Here is a 14,305-nt window from a genome sequence, read left to right as displayed (position 1 = left end):
TTTGTTTTTGTTTATTTTCGGTGTTTTTTGTACAGATCGTCTCGCTGTCACTATCTTCCGTATTAAGCTTTCTTTTTAAATTATTCTGTTGTGAACTACTATTGGAAAATAGGTTCCCAAATAAAGAGTCATCTGTTTGGTATATAATATTATGAGCTTCGGATATAACATCACTGACACTTATACATGTATCATAAGGTTGTTGTGTACTGTTACTTTTATTTGTTTCCGGTAACTCTTTTCCTGAGTTGTTTTATTAGTCCGACCATTACCCAATCGGAACTACTCGGCCTTTCTGGTTGCACGAAGAAATAACCTCGTATGCATTAGGCGGAGGAATCATTGTCCGGAAAATTTTCCGATTCGATTCAAAATTATATTTTTTCGACTGGACTGGTACATTTTTTTTACCACTACTGATTTACCTTGCTCCTGTCCGGAAAATTTTCCGATCCGATTGAATTTTATATTTTTTCGACTGGAATGGTACAATTTTTTTACCATTACTTATTTACTTTGCTCCTTCTTTCGCGCCAAAATATTTGGCAGAGTTAAAGTTCTTGATTACTGTGATATGTAACCAAATTATAGCGCCACCTGGAGGATAGAACTTCTTTGTGTCGCGGATCACTACAATTCCGGCCAACAATTTAAGAAGAATTTCTCCGTAGTGCATACGAGGTTATTGTACTGCATAGCGAGAATGGCCGAGTAGTTACGATTGACCATTACCGTTATTTTTCTTCCCCATAATTAAATCTATGGTCCAAAGTCCAAATCAGTGACCTCAAGCCCTAGAGCGGTATGTCTCTGGCTATTAAACACGGTATTGTGATGAGTAGTTTTCTGTTGTGTCAATGAAGTTCTATTTTTAGTTTTGTTCAAATAAAAGCTATGAAAAAACACTTTTTAAAACAGAGCTTAAGACATATAAAAGTTACACTCACTGCAAAGAATACTCCAAAAGTAATCCAGATAGTCAAAGATATATGAACACTTTATAAATCGCAGATAAAAGTCGAAATTCTTTGGAGACATACAAACATCGACTAATCACAAAGATGGCGTCTAAATTTTTTTTTTTTTTTTTTTTTTTTTTTTTTTTTTTTTTTTTTTTTTTTTTTAACACGTGGAATGATTTCATGAACAAAGGATCTAAATTGAGTATTTCTAAAGGTGAGTTTTGTTATATTTCTATTGACTTATGATAAATTGACCAAGAAGGATTTGTTTTCCCTAAAGTATTAGATATTTTCCAGTAATTAGAGATAATTAGACAGTAGACAGTATGGGGTCAAAAATCATGTCCTACAGCGGCACGGGACATTTGCGCTTTTTCATAGGACATTTGCGCTTTTTTTTGTGGACACTTGCGCTTCAAAACATAGGACATTTGCGCTTTTTAAAAATGGACATTTGCGCTTTTCACATAGGACATTTGCGCTTTTTATATATATATATCTATGACTTCCCTTTTCTTTTATCCGGGCTTGGGACCGGCAGGTTTGACCGGGCAGAGTTAAAGTCATTCTTTATGGTTAAAAGTTTAAAAATCATTTCATAGCACAAACATGTCATATTGATGATATTTGTTTAAAAGTTTATGTACAGCTAAAAGTACACATTCTTATGAAATAAAACCATGCATGTACTGTCATCACAATTACAGGTCAGTTATAGCTTGATATTCGAAGCCCAATGAGTGAACAAATCTTGCTCTTGTTATCTGTCCTGATTGGTACTTAAATAAATGATCGAGTTTCTACTTCTCAATTCTTGTTTGGGGAGCCTGTTCATTAATGTACCTAATCATAAACATTTTTTTCATTTACTAGTCTCTATAACTTTAAACTCCATGTTCAAGACTGTGTAAATGTGAACTAACTATAATGACAAATATAAGTTATTTTTTTTAACTAAATGATTACTTCTCATTAAGATTACAGGTAGACCACTTTAGGTAAAAAGCGCAAATGTCCGGTCAATTTAATACAGGTGAATCAAAATTAAAAGCGCAAATGTCCATAGTATTTGAAGCGCAAATGTCCTATCGTTTTACAGGTAAAAAAGCGCAAACGTCCTGTGCCCTCCTACAGGTAATCATTGACCATGCGTCACATTTGAACATCTTAAAAAAATACATTTGTTTACATTTGAGTTTTTCTACATAATATATATAGTAATACAGAAGAATGATCATGCGCAATAATACATTATGGTTATTATATTTTTTTATAAACATCATTCAAAAATCTACTTGTTGTTTTATCAAGAAGTTTCATATTTTCATAATGTTGTTTAAATTCTGTTTTAAATATTCTATAGACATCAACATTGTTTTGTTTATACTCTGATGCATATGTAGATTTATGAATAGAGAATAATATTACAGTAAGAAATAGATTAATGTCATAATAATTTTTATCATATATTTTGTAGCCTAGTATTAGATTTTTGAAGGTGATTATGTGTGTTCCCATTTTTATTTTATCAAGGAGTATTTTGACCTTTTTCCAAAAGTTTTTAAAGTATTTGCATGAAATGAAAAAATGTTCATAGTTTTCTAATTGGTTGCAAATATGGCACTGGTCATCATTTTTCAGATGCCAGGTGTACAATAGTTGTTTACAAGGAAGTATATAATGAAGTAACTTCCATCTGAATATTTTTAGTTTGTTTACTTGTAAACTATTGAATATAAAGTTCAGCATTTTGTACAAATGGCTTGATGAATCTAATTTTAATTGTGTTTTCCATTTTAGAAAGCCAATTGGTGTTTTTTCCAGTATATAACATGAGCTAATACTTTTATAAATTTCTTTTGATGGAAGGTTTTCAATTCTAATCAATTTTGTATTATTTTGTGTTTTTAAGTATAGCCTTTTATCTGTTTTAACTTGAGTATTGCGCGAGTTATCTGATTTCATTATCATTTGCCATTTTTTTGGTATTGCAGCTCTTATTCTAGATATTTCTGATATCCAGTTGGATTTGAGGGTCAATTTATCTAATACTGCCTTTTGTGATATATTTCCTGCTTCATCTATTATATCATTAATAAATAGTATTCCATTGGTTATCCAATGTGAGAATATTAAACATTTGTTTTGAAATTTTATATGTTTATTGCCCCATATGTATTGTTGTCTTATATTAATAAAATTTGTACTGTTGGTTTTTATTTCAGAGATATTTTTTATCTTAAACCAACTTTTGACTATTTCTAAATAGAAAAGAGGGATTGTTTTACTGAGTTTTGGGATTGCTCTTATGCTACCTGGATTCATGTTAAATAAAGAAAAGTTTTCTCCAAATTTATTGAAAAAGAAAAGGGGGATGACTTTCCAGTTTGCAAATTGTGTTGATGTTAAACGTTTGACCCAAGATAATTGTATAGCTGATAAAAAATCATCAATGTTAATCATTTTAAGGCCTCCTTCCAAGTAATCTTTACATAGCGTGATTCTTTTAACTTTTTCTTTTTTATTACCCCAGATAAAGTTGTAAATCAATTTTTTAAATTCATTTAAAAATTCTTTGGAAATGGTTGTTACTGATGCCAAGAAAGTTAAATTTGGTAAGATGAGAGATTTAATTACTGTTATTCTACCTATCATTGTGAGATTTCTTCTGTTCCAGCTATTGATTGTATCTTGAGACTTTCTTTGAATTTTTTCAGTTTTTAATTTGTCACATTCATTTTTATTAAGTCCAAAGTATACACCTAGGCTTTTAATAGGTTCTTTATTCCAGTTAATGTTTTCATATTTATCTTTACAGCTTTTAAGTCTGCCTAGCCATATTCCTTCTGTTTTCGATCGGTTGAGTTTAAGACCTGAGAGCGTTCCAAATATTTCAATAATATTCAGAGCATAGCTAATTTCTTGCTTGCATTTTAAAAAAAGAGTTGTGTCATCGGCTAATTGTGAGATTTTCAGACTATGTGTTTTGGAATCTAATTTTATTTGAAATCCCTTAATACCAGTATCTTGTACACGTATTTTCTACATTATACTGATGTGCTCCTTTTTATAGTATGTAAAAATATACAATCTACTCCAACAATACGTATTTCTACTACTCGAACACACCTTTACCTAATAAGTACACCGAAAAAATCAAATTCAATACTCTAATACTGATCACGGACCTTGACCTCATAATCTTTTAAATAATTAAGTTGATTGTAAATTGAATACCTGCAATCGGACAAATTACATTTAATCAAACTAAATTGATTTTATGGCTATTAATTTCCGAGACACAATCTAATCTAAGTCTACTTGATATTTCCGACTTTAAATTGTAAACCGTCCGTAAACTCATAAAAGGTTCGTACCACTGGGCCGCAATTCTCCATGGCTGAAGAGATCGATTTAAGTATTTTTTTATATAATTTAATAAGGTCTCTCAAATATCAACAAATGTAAAATACAATAGCAATATGATGTATCAAAATCAACAAATTCAATGTACATGTAAACAGAACACTCAAATTATCAAAATATTGCAGTGAAAACTTGTGTAATAGTTAGCATCAAAAATGTAAGATGAACATTAACTGCTCAATTCTACCGCAAATACCCTAACTATTTAACTCTATGGTAATCTTATTAAATATTTTAATTTAGTTTAAAACCCCGAAATATCAAAACTCTCCAACTCAATTATGACTAGAACACGCTGTAGAATTAGACCGCATATTTTAGATAAAACAGGACCAAACGAAGTAACGAAGAATCACCCTGAGAAATACCCAACAAGGGCATCAACACACATTATAAAATCAGTAGCTTACATATCACATCAGTCAAAAGGAATCGAAAAGCTATTAAACGAGATAAACCCTTATAAAGCTACAGGCCCAGTTAACATCACTTGTCGCTTACTCACAGAAATGCAGACACAAATCGCACCAATTCTTTGCCTAATTTTCCAAAAATCTTGCATCACCGGAATTAACACTTACGACTGCAAAAATGCTAGAGTCGCACCAGCATGCAAAAAGGGGGACAAACATAAACCGGTCAACTAAAGACCAAACCGTTTACTTGTATTTGCTGCAAGTTAATGGAGCATACAGTCACTAAAAACATGAAACATCTGGAATCCAATAACATCTCATAAGACCTCCTACATGGCTTTCGGTACTATCGATCTTGTGAAGCACAATTGCAACTTTTCTTTCATTCGAGCCCTTAAATACATTAACAAAACTCGTAATAGTGGACTTCGCAAAACATCTGACAAATTTTCAAATCATCACTAACTTTACAGATTAAATCATTTTAGCATCAATGGAAACACATTTAATTGGATCTCTGTATTTCTCTTCGACCTTACTCGGACAATTATTCTAGAGGAGAACTCATCAAGCAAATTCCCATTCACCTATGGAGTTCCACAAGGTACTGTCTTAGGTCCAATCTTATTATTGGCCTTTATTAACGACATTCAAGACTATCTTGTTCATAACAAACTAAGATTATTTGCTGCTGACAGTAATAATCATATACATGCCAGTTAAATCCGGCGGCGCCGCAATTTATTAATTATCCCAGGGTGACTGCCTCAAACTTCAAGCTGATTTTGATGCAGTAGCGAAATGAGACCGGAAGTGGACTTGCTGAAGATCTTCCACTCAGACAAGTGTACTGTTCTTTAAACGTCAACCTTTGCAACATAAGTACATTCTTCACAATCATATTTTAGAAAATGTTACATCTGCATCGCATTACAATCCAACCTCAAAAATGGGAAAACCTACAGATGACAATATCACTTCAGCCGATAAAACACTTTAAAGAAACATGAAAACAGAAAATCATAACTTTAAAAGCAAGGTATACCAATCACGTGTCCATCCCAAACTCGTCTGTTGTATTGCAGGGTCTTATTCAGACATTGGGGGTACGACACACCCATAAAGCACTTAGAAATATAAATAAACAACGGCGGTTTTATTCAACCCCAAATGTTGATTATGCCTTCTACAGACCTAGGCTTTATACGATCAAGCGACCGAATCAATAAAACACCTACTTTATATACCAAGTGCAGGTAAAGAAATAACAACTTTAACCTGTGGGACTTAAACCAACCACATGCAATTCAAACTTGTATATACAGAGCACTCGAAAATGCTTACCGAGATGAATTGAAAAACTTTTAATCATTTATCTTTCTATGTAATAACACCGAGAGCACTTACTGATTAACCAATAAATAATCAACACTTTTTAGTTTACCCTCGATTCAAACATGTATTAAGCAAAATAATAACCATAAAAATAAATTGGAAATATAAGCCATCCTGCACATAATTTTGAATATAAAAAACCCGATTCGGCAACACACCTATCATCAATGAACTGTTAACAAGGTACGCCTAAAGACCTTCAGAACTGAAGCTTGTTTCTACCATGTCAGTTGCTTAATAGACAAAAGCAGTAGTCTTGAATTCAAAAACAATTGTCTATCATTAAATATCCATCAAAGTGCACCCAAAATATTTTTAAGATTTTCCACATAGAAAATATGGTCGTACCAAGAAAAATCATCCGACTGACGTAATCAAGCCATTCCTTACCAACAACCGTGGTACCTCACGCATCAATGTTAAGTTAGGAATCTTTTATCTCGTCTAAATCTTGGTTTTATCAGTTCAGCTGTTCTCGGTAAAACCATATACGGAGGTTCACACTCGCCAACCTCTCACGTATTGTGAAAGACCCATTACATATTCTTTTTGAAAGAGTTTTCACAATGAATTCCTTATACTCATAGGATATCTTATCATTAGGATATTATCTTTTTGGAAGAGTGTTCGAACTTCCCTCTTAAATTTCATGAAAGTGTTTGCAAAACTTTAATATCAGCACCAATTATAATCCAGTTAAACATTTTTTAATACGCCTATATTTTCACATTCATTTTAATTCAAATTGGTATTCCAAGCTACAAAATTATAAGGGGTCTTTAAACCGCAAGTCACCTCAGTTGAAACAGACACTAGCCTTTAATAACCCACTGAAGCAGCCAAAATGTGGGACAAGGGTTGAGCATATTAACCTCTGTAATTATCTCAGCTCACTTGTGTTCGGGTTTTTTTCCCTTTTCTTCATAAACGGAAGAAAATTCCCATTCTGACCTCCTGTGGATAGCTTTTGCCTTCTATCTTCTAAAGCAATTTTTGGGATAAATATCAAACCTAAGAGACGAATAGATTTTCTCGTCTTTCGTCTTTTTCTTTTATATTTCTTTGTTTTGTATTCCACCCAACAGAAAAATTACAGAGGTGGATACTCAACCCTTGACCCGCGTGAAAATAAAATCACTAGGGCTTCAGTGTCCCTTGAGTCAAAGGTTGCATATCCAAAAATAAAAATAAAAATTATTAATCTTTTAATATTAATATTACCCTGATAAAGTAACACAAACATTACAAAACATGCTTTACAACATTCCTTCTTTAAATATCTCTAATCAATCTGCTATGTAATGGCCCTCTCTTTTACAATAGTGACACCTTTCTTTTCTTGCACAACAAGGTTAGACATATTTGTCATTTTTCACTTAGTATTCTAAAACACCGAAAAGCAGTCAAACAAACCATTAAACATCACAACAGGCTATGCCATGCACCGTTTTCCCTTTCATTATTTTATTTTATTAACATAAATAAAATCTGTTGTAGTTGTCCAACTGTCAAGTTTGATCAATATTTAATTTATCGGCCTCATATTCAAGATACTAAAAATATGTAATTTAACCATCAAGCTAACCAAACGTTACTGACCATACCCCTAGTAACAAACACAATCATGTACATGTACCAGCAACATTACTCGTATCTGTAAATGTTCAACTGAATGACAATTAACTTATTGCATTTGTCATCAACGTAGTGGTAGTAAGCTATGCACCTCTTTCTCTAGAAAGGTAGGTGAACACGACATGCAAGTTATAGTTAAGAATAAAACTGCCTCAGTCCCACCATCAATTTAAGCAGCCGTACTCGGTGATCACGTTTGTACACGGGATGTTTTCTTCAACACTTTCCTATTGATGCATCAACTATCATTAACTATAGGTTTGAATGCAATAGCATTCAGACATTTTCCAGATGTATATCTTTCCCTGTCAGCACCATCACACTATTCACTGTTCCTCCTGTTAAACCATCATACTCATAAACACGTTTCTCTACAGAGTAATCTATAAAAATATTGCTCCTTTTAAGCTATTCAAAACTTGAATCTGATATCTGCTCCCCTTGAGACCGCACTGCAGGATAACCGGGATAAACAGCTTCCCTATCAGCTAAGTCTCAACACACCAGCCATATAAATCAACTAAAAGAAACAAAAAGCTAACGGTCATAAAGCTATTCTACAAAGTTGACAAATATTCAAAGTCTGTATTCATTAAGACATAATGCAAAATAAGTGATGACACTTATCAAGTATACAACAACCAAAAAAGGTCTACTCGACTATACACGCATCAAAAGAAAATTCTAGTTTTAACTATACAAGGTACAAGTTCCCTTCTAAATTATGTAATAAAATAAGACTTTTAAAGTTATAGTACATCTCTATTAATTTTTAAATAAAAAATCCAACCTTTTGTCAATTTCATAAAAACAAACATGTTCTCCCTTTTTTGTCTAATATGATACCCATGTGTACAATTATTGCAACAAATATTAAACAAACATCATAACTAAAACAATCTTGAACGTTTTCCCAAAAGTCGAACGCACCTTAGAAGTTGCACTCGAAAATGTCCAAATTTCACTTTAATAAAGAAAGTTACTAGGGAAAAAATGCTACTTGCATCAATTATTTAATATTATGCATAATATAAATATAAAATTGAAGTAAAAGGGATGTCGATTTTCGATATAATGTGAACAACAGAATGATGCATAGTCGGCCGTTTAATCACTTTTCCACCTGGCACAGTAAAAAAAAAATAACAACAATATCCCGAAATGCGAATCTAGACAACAATTTAAAGTCCGTCACGCAAACAATGGACAAAATAAAATAAAATCAGCTTTCTGACAAATACAAAACGCTTATAAAATAAATAAAGAACAAGATCGTATCAAAGTAAAGTTACTTTTTTTTCTTCTTCTCCCAATTATTTAAATAACATAATACCATAACATATATATAACAATATACGTAAACAATTTAACGTTACAATTCAATTAACAACTTCTAACAGGCACATGCCAACACTCTCAGTGTATGTAAAGAGCGGATCCTAAAATATCATTTTTACTGTATATGCAATAAATGTCTAATGTAGAATGATAAATAAACAGACGAACTTTTTTTAATTTTTGAAGAAAATGAAGAAAGTTAGTTAAAATGTATATGTTCAGAAATACATAATACTAATAAAACAATGTTAGAGATGCGAGCGGGGTTTTATCGCGACTAAAGCCACCCAGCTGTGAAATATATACCAAAATAGGTGAATATTTAAGACATTTCACGAACAGATCGTGCAGGTGCTTTATAACTAACAGGTGAGATGTTGTTGCAGTAAAAAATATTCAATTTAATACAATTTTTAAAGTTGTATAACGTAGAATATGTTTTTTCATTCAGTTTCTTCATATTTAACTAAATTCCACTATGATGATTTCGTAATGCTAGTCATGTTTACTGTCGAATAATGATACTATTCTTTCATTTTCACTGTGGAGCGAATCATTATTATTGTATATGCGGTGCATTATCACTGTATAATTATTTTTTTTTATCTATTACAGCTCATTTCTTTAGACATGTAGAGCAAGACTTTAGTTGATTTGCTTGCTTTTTTTATTGGATAATCATTATGATAACACCCAATTTAATTCAAATATTAAAAATACAGGTTAAACTATGCCTATTCATATTGTTTAAAATTGTCAATCTTATTTACAAAGTTTGTATAAACAATTATACAAACAAAGCAAGCAAGCCAACCAAAGTTTTGCTTTACATGCATTAGGAAATTAGCTGTAAAGCCTTAATTTAGCCGACTTGCTCAAACAATAGATAAAGTAAGAGAAAGATTTGATAAAATTTAACTTACGGAGGAAAGTTTGGTTTTAAAACACTCTAATAAATTCAATAGAAATAACATTTATTTCAAATGTATTCCATTTAGTTTCTTATAAAGCGTATAGGGATCTTTATCCTTATTTTTTTTATCCATTTCCATGACACTTCACCACTAATTACGTACATCTTGATATAGATTGCACCTTTGTTTTCCGTTTAAAAGGTTTTACACTGGAGCCCTTTACATCTTGTTGTTCGGTGTGAGCCAAGACTCCATGTTGAAGACCGTATTTTGACGTATAATGGTCTACTTTTATAAATTGTGACTCGGATGGAGAGTTGTCTCATTGTCACATACGACATCTATATATGGCTCAAAAACGAAACGAGACGGGATAAAAAAGGATAAAAAAAATCTACGCTACTTTTTTAATATATTTATAATGGGCTTAATATGAGTCAAAATAGAGTAAAATAGTAGATCGCATTTGGGTATAAGCGTCACGCCGGATTGCTGATTTTTTGCAAGCGTGACATGTGAAAGTCAAATGATTGTGTAGTGGAAAACGGGAAATGAAGTCTAGCGGGACACAGATAATTACAAAGTATTAGAACTGTATAGTATAAGCGGGATACGGGAATCTGACAAAACAATAAGCGGAATACGGGAATCTGCCAAAACAGTAAGCGGGATCCGGGATCAGAACCCCCCAATGAGACCCCAGAATAAGATATTTTTGTATATTCATCCTATTGTTACAGTCATGCCTTCAATAACAAATGTATCCGATGCATGCATTTTTTTATATTTTTGGTCCCTTTTTCAATTTTGTGGGGTCCAAATTTATAGACAAAAGTCCTTTAATATAGATATTTGGAATTCGTTGACATGCTGAATCTAACCGTGTATCTAGTTTGGGGATTTTTTGCCTAGTTGCTGAAATAGCCCACATAGAGTTCCAAAGGGTATAAAATCAACAAAAATGAATTGTAGCATGCATTTCGTGTACAATAACCCAAATGTGCATGGTTTTACCTCTGCGGTAGTATCCATTCTCGGATCTAGAATTTTTCATAAGTAGGGACCCACTGACTGCCTAAGAGGGCCCGCTGCTGTCACGCTCCAGTGATTCCCTTAATTTTATAAGTTAAAATCAAGGAGAAACGTAATCTGAAGAATACTAAGTTTTTTTCATTTGTTGCAAGTGCATTTATCACATAATTCTACAATAAAAATTCCTCGCATCTTTGAAAATTCTACATTAATAATGACTGCACTAACAGTGATAATTCATCGCATCTATAGTTAAAATGGATCGCTTTCAATAACCGATATGCTATATTATGATGCTTTTATAACACTTATTTGAACTTTAATGCTATGTTTGTATATTATAAAGACATATCACAATGAAAATATGTTAAAACTTAACTTAAAATCCTTTAACTTGATATTTTCAAAACGTAAACAAATACAGCTTTCCCATGATCCTTTATTCTACAATAGACATACCCGCATATAACAGTAAAAATGAACTAGCTGGATTCGCACTTTATATACACTGACTCTGCACGAGAAAAGATGGTGTCTCAACAATATCCGAAAATGTGAACATAACCCTTAATCAGGTCAGGAATAACCACCAATTGGTGGATTATACCTCAATTGACGTATAATCCACCAATTGACATATAATGGTATAGACCAATTGGTGTATATTTTTTTTTTTCAAAACAAATTATTCTACCAAAATGGAGCATTGTTTTCTTAAAACCATATTATGGTATGAAAACTTGTCAAACATGCATTCCGAGTTTAGTATAGTGACATAACATATTGCATTTAATCAATAATTGTATTTGCAGTTTCTTCTATTGTTATCTTGTCAATTCTTGATTGGCAAGTTTACCTGTAATCACCTGTCAATGGACATCATTACTGTCTGCAGTCATGTGATCATGAGTACAACTCCACAGGTGAATGGAGCTCTTTGTTAATACTTGACTTTCATTATCAAAAGTCAATCATGGTCAATAGTGCAAATGTTTCCACAAAAGAATTGTTGTACACATGCATTCTCAAGAGATGCAGCAGGCTTTGACAAAACTGAAACTTTCGGAGGACTCAATAAGGGTCATAAAATAGGTTGCAAGTTGCAAAATCATGCTCCTATCTCACACTAGCATTTTATTACAAAAAAAATACAGTATTACCTTAACCTTTTTCCCCTTGAATACATAGGCTATAATAAAACAAAACAATATATTCATATTGCCGATAACCCAGACAGCTAGAAAACATACAAAGAAAGGGGTGAAATATGAGTAAAAAATCTATAATCCAAGACTCTGAGATACTGAAAGTCTCTTTTCTAAAGTGTCGGCAATATAGCCGTCTTTGCTACTGTCAGACTTCCACCTGCCATGCCTTTTAATGCATCGTTCATTAACTTCTGAACTAGCAGCAGCGGTCGCCCCACCGGCACGCAAAGAATGTAAACCCAAATTCAACGTGGGTGCGATTAATTTCAGTCTTTTCAATATATTTTCTCTAGCTGCTGTGTAACTTATTTTCTTATTTTTGTAAATAAGTTTAGCTATAGACTTATGCCTAAATATAGGTCGAAATATGTAAAAATCTGAATTCATGTTCAATTTAGCCAAATCAATATAATTCTTGAAAATACTGACTGGACATGCTATAGTTTTCCCTTTTGCAATCAAAATTTCATTACCCTGTCTATATTGATATAGGAAGATGTGGTGTGAGTGCCAATGAGACAACTCTCCATCCAAATAACAATTTAAAAATTAAACCATTATAGGTTAAAGTACGGCCTTCAACTTGGTCCGTTTTGCTATGAGAAATAAATAATTTCAAAAATTCATCATACACAGTTACGTCTTTACATTTTAAAGAACTAAGCTCGTCGAAACGGAGAAATCCTGAAAAACTTAACACTATCATTGCTAAATCTCTTACAATTAATAAATCATTAGAATCTTTGAATTTTGTACATAGTTCAATAATAATGTCGATACTAACAGGCTCCTTTTTGTTAACAGGTTTTCCATTTAAGCGCTTGGCTGATTCTTGTAATGATTTAACGAAAGAATTGTCAGTAGGGTCAGCAAAACCATTCAGCTCATGTACCCATTTCAAAGAATAAATAGCACTATTAATAACGGTAGGAGAACAGTTTTTGTCTATCAAATTAGTTATGTACAATGCGACGTGCATAGGAGCAGCGGGTAAATTATTAAAACCATGTTCTTTGATAAATGCGCTCCATCTGTTGAAACTTGAAAAGTATGTCTTGTTTGTATTGTTACTTCTTGAGTTGAGAAGAAATGACGACATCTTTCCGGTTAAATCATAAAGAATATGGTCTTTAGAAACTCCGCTTGCCTCCACAGCTGCTCCGACATTCCGCTTCAATCCTATTCCTGCAAAATAGAATTACTTAATCAAAACGCTAGCCTCATAGCTATCAATCTGAATTTCAGCAACCCTGTCTTGAAAACACCATTTTTTCCTGCCCCCTTGACGATACAATTATTCTGTGGTAAATAATAAATATTTCTCACAAAATCGAAAAATTCACCATCTCTATGTAAAATAGGCCAATAAGGGGCAGAAGTCCACTCAGGAACGACCAGTGTTCCTTTTGCTTTATCTTGTTTTAATTTATTCAGAGTTTTAGTAATTAAGATAGGTGGCGGTACAAGCCAGTTTACATCGTTACCCCAACTCTGGGTGAAAGCATCTACAGCTTCTGTCCCTGGACACCATACTTTTGAATTAAATCTCTCACACTGAGAGTTATAGTGTGTAGCAAATCTGTCTACCGTACAAATGTCCCATAAATTACACAAATAATGATAAATTGAGGGTTCTATTCCCCAATCGTCATGATCCAAGACTCTGCTCAGATAATCTGCATCATTATTTTCAGTTCTTGGTATCCAATTAGGTGTTAAGTTAATCTTTTGAACTTCACAAAAATCGACAATAGAGGTAGCAATTGATTGTAATTTCAATTTCTTGCTACCTACTTTCAAAATATGCTCAACATTCTTGTTATCGGAATTAATTTTAATTTGTTTTTTTTCAGGGACATTACTAAATGTCTTTAATACCCTTCTGACACATTCTAATTCTCTCCATGTAGAACTTTCACCCTTTTCCGGTTTGGTCCAATTACCAAATGTTTCAAAATTCTCAAAATGAGAATCAGCAA

At 32.6% G+C, this 14,305-nt stretch overlaps 1 protein-coding gene across 1 annotated transcript; it reads right to left on the bottom strand.

The window, feature by feature from the left end:
* Positions 1-8,110: 8,110 nt before the first annotated feature.
* On the bottom strand, positions 8,111-13,426 carry LOC134697494 (uncharacterized). Its single transcript, XM_063559774.1, has 2 exons — positions 12,900-13,426; positions 8,111-8,217 (listed from the first exon to the last, which is right to left on the bottom strand). Exons 1-2 carry the CDS (start codon positions 13,423-13,425, stop codon positions 8,111-8,113), a joined length of 633 nt encoding a protein of 210 aa, XP_063415844.1. The 5' UTR covers position 13,426.
* Between the last annotated feature and the right edge of the window lie 879 nt (positions 13,427-14,305).

The sequence above is a fragment of the Mytilus trossulus genome, chromosome 14, assembly GCF_036588685.1.
Source record: "Mytilus trossulus isolate FHL-02 chromosome 14, PNRI_Mtr1.1.1.hap1, whole genome shotgun sequence".
Lineage (NCBI taxonomy): Eukaryota > Metazoa > Mollusca > Bivalvia > Mytilida > Mytilidae > Mytilus > Mytilus trossulus.
This window is presented reverse-complemented; position numbering and strand designations above follow the sequence as displayed.